This window comes from Palaemon carinicauda, chromosome 12 (assembly GCF_036898095.1).
Source record: "Palaemon carinicauda isolate YSFRI2023 chromosome 12, ASM3689809v2, whole genome shotgun sequence".
Classification (NCBI taxonomy): domain Eukaryota; kingdom Metazoa; phylum Arthropoda; class Malacostraca; order Decapoda; family Palaemonidae; genus Palaemon; species Palaemon carinicauda.
The window spans coordinates 157790953-157798452 of NC_090736.1; the positions used below are offsets into that span (position 1 = coordinate 157790953).

The window sequence follows — 7500 nt, forward strand, 5'->3', positions numbered from 1 at the left end:
GGGTAGGACAATGTCCTAGAGAGTGACTATATGATTAAAAGTGGGCAGGACAATGTCCTAGAGAGTGACTATATGATTAAAATTGCCTAGGACAATGTCCTAGAGAGTGACAATATGATTGAAAGTGGGCAGGACAATGTCCTAGAGAGTGACTATATGATTAAAAGTGGGCAGGACAATGTCCTCGAGAGTGACTATGTGATTACAATTGGGCAGGACAATGTCCTAGAGAGTGAATATATGATTAAAATTGGGAAGGACAATGTCCTAGAGAGTGACTATATGATTAAAAGTGGGCAGGACAATGTCCTAGAGAGTGACTATATGATTAAAAGTGGGCAGGAAAATGTCCTAGAGAGCGACTATTTGATTAAAATTGGGTAGGAAAATGTCCTAGAGAGTGACTATATGATTAAAATTGGGCAGGACAATGTCCTAGAGAGTGAATATATGATTAAAAGTGGGAAGGACAATGTCCTAGAGAGTGACTATATGATTAAAAGTGGGTAGGACAATGTCCTAGAGAGTGACTATATGATTAAAAGCGGGTAGGACAATGTCCTAGAGAGTGACTATATGATTAAAATTGGGTAGGACAATGTCCTAGAGAGTGACTATATGATTAATACCTAAGCCCACTCTCCATCCAGCTAGGACCAGGGAGGAACAGGCAATGGTTGATGATGACTCAGCAGGTATGCAAATAGGTTCCTCCAAACACCGCATCCTTATCTCACTATGATGGTGAAGTTACAGACACCACTTGAAACTATCTACTTTAAGCTGGGCTTGAACTCCCGTCCAACTGATTGTCAGGCAGTGATGTTTCCACCAGGCCAGTCTAAAACTAAGACTGGTATTTCAAACATCTTGTCAGTCGTTTTCGAAACCTCGAGTTAGGCTTGAACACCCGTCCAACTGATTGTCAGGCAGCAATGTTTCTACTAGGCTAGTCTAAAACTGGTATTTCAAACATCTTGTCACTCGTTTTTCTTTCGAAAACAATAAAAAGTTGTTTATATTTCTATATTTCAAATAATTATCTAGAATTGTCACTGTCAACTTTTTTCATTCGGACCTTTTCAATTTTTTCATTCGACCATTTAAGTGTTATGCCTGAATGTCATCAAATTAAGTAACGTACAGCTGTTGTCTCTCATTAGGTCTGCTCCTGGTTCTCTCATTCTGTTTGCATGCAGTTTTACTTTGCCTAATTGGAGAAAGCTAAAAGTTTTAACAACATCAGTACCACCAGCAATTAGATGATGAAATGTGCTCGAAACAAAATTGAAGTACATAAAAGAACAATAAATTCAAAATATAATGAGAGACTGGTCATTTCAGGATTCTTTTGTAGTTTACGTTGTTTCAAAAAGCTTTTGAAGCTGCAATTCTTCAGCAAATATACTTCAACTGAAGAGTCAAGAGTCATTTACCAGGAGAAACACGTAATGCTTTTTATGTTTATTTGATCTTCGTATACAAGTGATTGTTAATGTTAGCAATGTAAATATTGTATGCCAGAATAGACTCTGTGGAACAGATGGAGGGATGTGGTGTTGAGGGATATAGTGAGGAGGGATATGGTGAGGAGGGATATAGTGAGGAGGGATAGTGAGGATGGATGTGGTTAGGAGAGATATGGTGCGGAGGGATACGGTGTGGCGGGATACTGTGAGGAGTGATATGGTGTGGAGGAATATAGTGAGGAGGGATACGGTGAGGAGGGATACGGTGTGGCGGGTTACTGTGAGGAGGGATATGGTGTGGAGGAATATAGTGAGGAGGGATACGGTGAGGAGGGATACGGTGTGGCGGGTTACTGTGAGGAGGGATATGGTGTGGAGGAATATAGTGTGGAGGAATATAGTGAGGAGGGATACGGTGAGGAGGGATACGGTGTGGCGGGTTACTGTGAGGAGGGATATGGTGTGGAGGAATATAGTGTGGAGGAATATAGTGTGGAGGGATACGGTGAGGAGGGATACGGTGTGGCGGGTTACTGTGAGGAGGGATATGGTGTGGAGGAATATAGTGAGGAGGGATACGGTGAGGAGGGATACGGTGTGGCGGGTTACTGTGAGGAGGGATATGGTGTGGAGGAATATAGTGAGGAGGGATACGGTGAGGAGGGATACGGTGTGGCGGGTTACTGTGAGGAGGGATATGGTGTGGAGGAATATAGTGTGAAGGAATATAGTGAGGAGGGATACGGTGAGGAGGGATACGGTGTGGCGGGTTACTGTGAGGAGGGATATGGTGTGGAGGAATATAGTGAGGAGGGATACGGTGAGGAGGGATACGGTGTGGCGGGTTACTGTGAGGAGGGATATGGTGTGGAGGAATATAGTGTGGAGGAATATAGTGAGGAGGGATACGGTAAGGAGGGATACGGTGTGGCGGGTTACTGTGAGGAGGGATATGGTGTGGAAGAATATAGTGAGGAGGGATACGGTGAGGAGGGATACGGTGTGGCGGGTTACTGTGAGGAGGGATATGGTGTGGAGGAATATAGTGTGGAGGAATATAGTGAGGAGGGATACGGTGAGGAGGGATACGGTGTGGTGGGTTACTGTGAGGAGGGATATGGTGTGGAGGAATATAGTGAGGAGGGATACGGTGAGGAGGGATACGGTGTGGCGGGTTACTGTGAGGAGGGATATGGTGTGGAGGAATATAGTGAGGAGGGATACGGTGAGGAGGGATACGGTGTGGCGGGTTACTGTGAGGAGGGATATGGTGTGGAGGAATATAGTGTGGAGGGATACGGTGAGGAGGGATACGGTGTGGCGGGTTACTGTGAGGAGGGATATAGTGAGGAGGGATACGGTGAGGAGGGATACGGTGTGGCGGGTTACTGTGAGGAGGGATATGGTGTGGAGGAATATAGTGTGGAGGAATATAGTGAGGAGGGATACGGTGAGGAGGGATACGGTGTGGCGGGTTACTGTGAGGAGGGATATGGTGTGGAGGAATATAGTGAGGAGGGATACGGTGTGGCGGGTTACTGTGAGGAGGGATATGGTGTGGAGGAATATAGTGTGGAGGAATATAGTGAGGAGGGATACGGTGAGGAGGGATACGGTGTGGCGGGTTACTGTGAGGAGGGATATGGTGTGGCGGGTTACTGTGAGGAGGGATATGGTGTGGAGGAATATAGTGTGGAGGAATATAGTGTGGAGGGATACGGTGAGGAGGGATACGGTGTGGCGGGTTACTGTGAGGAGGGATATGGTGTGGAGGAATATAGTGAGGAGGGATACGGTGAGGAGGGATATGGTGTGGCGGGTTACTGTGAGGAGGGATATGGTGTGGCGGGTTACTGTGAGGAGGGATATGGTGTGGAGGAATATAGTGTGGAGGAATATAGTGTGGAGGGATACGGTGAGGAGGGATACGGTGTGGCGGGTTACTGTGAGGAGGGATATGGTGTGGAGGAATATAGTGAGGAGGGATACGGTGAGGAGGGATACGGTGTGGCGGGTTACTGTGAGGAGGGATATGGTGTGGAGGAATATAGTGAGGAGGGATACGGTGAGGAGGGATACGGTGTGGCGGGTTACTGTGAGGAGGGATATGGTGTGGAGGAATATAGTGTGGAGGAATATAGTGAGGAGGGATACGGTGTGGCGGGTTACTGTGAGGAGGGATATGGTGTGGAGGAATATAGTGTGGAGGAATATAGTGAGGAGGGATACGGTGAGGAGGGATACGGTGTGGCGGGTTACTGTGAGGAGGGATATGGTGTGGCGGGTTACTGTGAGGAGGGATATGGTGTGGAGGAATATAGTGTGGAGGGATACGGTGAGGAGGGATACGGTGTGGCGGGTTACTGTGAGGAGGGATATGGTGTGGAGGAATATAGTGTGGAGGAATATAGTGTGGAGGGATACGGTGAGGAGGGATACGGTGTGGCGGGTTACTGTGAGGAGGGATATGGTGTGGAGGAATATAGTGAGGAGGGATACGGTGAGGAGGGATACGGTGTGGCGGGTTACTGTGAGGAGGGATATGGTGTGGAGGAATATAGTGTGGAGGAATATAGTGTGGAGGGATACGGTGAGGAGGGATACGGTGTGGCGGGTTACTGTGAGGAGGGATATGGTGTGGAGGAATATAGTGTGGAGGAATATAATGTGGAGGGATACGGTGAGGAGGGATACGGTGTGGCGGGTTACTGTGAGGAGGGATATGGTGTGGAGGAATATAGTGTGGAGGAATATAGTGTGGAGGGATATAGTGTGGAGGGATACGGTGAGGAGGGATACGGTGTGGCGGGTTACTGTGAGGAGGGATATGGTGTGGAGGAATATAGTGAGGAGGGATACGGTGAGGAGGGATACGGTGTGGCGGGTTACTGTGAGGAGGGATATGGTGTGGAGGAATATAGTGTGGAGGAATACGGTGAGGAGGGATACGGTGTGGCGGGTTACTGTGAGGAGGGATATGGTGTGGAGGAATATAGTGAGGAGGGATACGGTGAGGAGGGATACGGTGTGGCGGGTTACTGTGAGGAGGGATATGGTGTGGAGGAATATAGTGTGGAGGAATATAGTGTGGAGGGATACGGTGAGGAGGGATACGGTGTGGCGGGTTACTGTGAGGAGGGATATGGTGTGGCGGGTTACTGTGAGGAGGGATATGGTGTGGAGGAATATAGTGTGGAGGAATATAGTGTGGAGGGATACGGTGAGGAGGGATACGGTGTGGCGGGTTACTGTGAGGAGGGATATGGTGTGGAGGAATATAGTGTGGAGGAATATAGTGTGGAGGGATACGGTGAGGAGGGATACGGTGTGGCGGGTTACTGTGAGGAGGGATATGGTGTGGAGGAATATAGTGTGGAGGAATATAGTGTGGAGGGATACGGTGAGGAGGGATACGGTGTGGCGGGTTACTGTGAGGAGGGATATGGTGTGGCGGGTTACTGTGAGGAGGGATATGGTGTGGAGGAATATAGTGTGGAGGAATATAGTGTGGAGGGATACGGTGAGGAGGGATACGGTGTGGCGGGTTACTGTGAGGAGGGATATGGTGTGGAGGAATATAGTGTGGAGGAATATTGTGTGGAGGGATACGGTGAGGAGGGATACGGTGTGGCGGGTTACTGTGAGGAGGGATATGGTGTGGAGGAATATAGTGAGGAGGGATACGGTGAGGAGGGATACGGTGTGGCGGGTTACTGTGAGGAGGGATATGGTGTGGAGGAATATAGTGTGGAGGAATATAGTGTGGAGGGATACGGTGAGGAGGGATACGGTGTGGCGGGTTACTGTGAGGAGGGATATGGTGTGGCGGGTTACTGTGAGGAGGGATATGGTGTGGAGGAATATAGTGTGGAGGAATATAGTGTGGAGGGATACGGTGAGGAGGGATACGGTGTGGCGGGTTACTGTGAGGAGGGATATGGTGTGGAGGAATATAGTGTGGAGGAATATAGTGTGGAGGGATACGGTGAGGAGGGATACGGTGTGGCGGGTTACTGTGAGGAGGGATATGGTGTGGAGGAATATAGTGTGGAGGAATATAGTGTGGAGGGATACGGTGAGGAGGGATACGGTGTGGCGGGTTACTGTGAGGAGGGATATGGTGTGGCGGGTTACTGTGAGGAGGGATATGGTGTGGAGGAATATAGTGTGGAGGGATACGGTGAGGAGGGATACGGTGTGGCGGGTTACTGTGAGGAGGGATATGGTGTGGAGGAATATAGTGAGGAGGGATACGGTGAGGAGGGATACGGTGTGGCGGGTTACTGTGAGGAGGGATATGGTGTGGAGGAATATAGTGTGGAGGGATACGGTGAGGAGGGATACGGTGTGGCGGGTTACTGTGAGGAGGGATATGGTGTGGAGGAATATAGCGAGGAGGGATACGGTGAGGAGGGATACGGTGTGGCGGGTTACTGTGAGGAGGGATATGGTGTGGAGGAATATAGTGAGGAGGGATACGGTGAGGAGGGATACGGTGTGGCGGGTTACTGTGAGGAGGGATATGGTGTGGAGGAATATAGTGTGGAGGAATATAGTGAGGAGGGATACGGTGAGGAGGGATACGGTGTGGCGGGTTACTGTGAGGAGGGATATGGTGTGGAGGAATATAGTGTGGAGGAATATAGTGAGGAGGGATACGGTGAGGAGGGATACGGTGTGGCGGGTTACTGTGAGGAGGGATATGGTGTGGCGGGTTACTGTGAGGAGGGATATGGTGTGGAGGAATATAGTGTGGAGGAATATAGTGTGGAGGGATACGGTGAGGAGGGATACGGTGTGGCGGGTTACTGTGAGGAGGGATATGGTGTGGAGGAATATAGTGTGGAGGAATATAGTGTGGAGGGATACGGTGAGGAGGGATACGGTGTGGCGGGTTACTGTGAGGAGGGATATGGTGTGGAGGAATATAGTGTGGAGGAATATAGTGTGGAGGGATACGGTGAGGAGGGATACGGTGTGGCGGGTTACTGTGAGGAGGGATATGGTGTGGAGGAATATAGTGTGGAGGAATATAGTGTGGAGGGATACGGTGAGGAGGGATACGGTGTGGCGGGTTACTGTGAGGAGGGATATGGTGTGGAGGAATATAGTGAGGAGGGATACGGTGAGGAGGGATATGGTGTGGCGGGTTACTGTGAGGAGGGATATGGTGTGGAGGAATATAGTGAGGAGGGATACGGTGAGGAGGGATACGGTGTGGCGGGTTACTGTGAGGAGGGATATGGTGTGGAGGAATATAGTGTGGAGGGATACGGTGAGGAGGGATACGGTGTGGCGGGTTACTGTGAGGAGGGATATGGTGTGGAGGAATATAGTGTGGAGGAATATAGTGAGGAGGGATACGGTGAGGAGGGATACGGTGTGGCGGGTTACTGTGAGGAGGGATATGGTGTGGAGGAATATAGTGTGGAGGAATATAGTGAGGAGGGATACGGTGAGGAGGGATACGGTGTGGCGGGTTACTGTGAGGAGGGATATGGTGTGGAGGAATATAGTGTGGAGGAATATAGTGAGGAGGGATACGGTGAGGAGGGATACGGTGTGGCGGGTTACTGTGAGGAGGGATATGGTGTGGAGGAATATAGTGTGGAGGAATATAGTGAGGAGGGATACGGTGAGGAGGGATACGGTGTGGCGGGTTACTGTGAGGAGGGATATGGTGTGGCGGGTTACTGTGAGGAGGGATATGGTGTGGAGGAATATAGTGTGGAGGAATATAGTGAGGAGGGATACGGTGAGGAGGGATACGGTGTGGCGGGTTACTGTGAGGAGGGATATGGTGTGGAGGAATATAGTGTGGAGGAATATAGTGAGGAGGGATACGGTGAGGAGGGATACGGTGTGGCGGGTTACTGTGAGGAGGGATATGGTGTGGAGGAATATAGTGTGGAGGAATATAGTGAGGAGGGATACGGTGAGGAGGGATACGGTGTGGCGGGTTACTGTGAGGAGGGATATGGTGTGGCGGGTTACTGTGAGGAGGGATATGGTGTGGAGGAATATAGTGTGG

At 49.9% G+C, this 7500-nt stretch overlaps 1 protein-coding gene across 1 annotated transcript in view; it reads left to right on the forward strand.

Moving 5' to 3' along the window:
• Window positions 1-1620: 1620 nt before the first annotated feature.
• Window positions 1621-7500, forward strand: part of LOC137651158 (shematrin-like protein 1) — a 6388-nt gene continuing 508 nt past the window's right edge. The window contains exons 1-3 of the mRNA XM_068384297.1: window positions 1621-1719; window positions 4068-4301; window positions 4998-5139. Coding sequence (XP_068240398.1) covers window positions 1621-1719; window positions 4068-4301; window positions 4998-5139 — 475 coding nt within the window. The remainder of the gene's footprint in view (window positions 1720-4067; window positions 4302-4997; window positions 5140-7500) is intronic.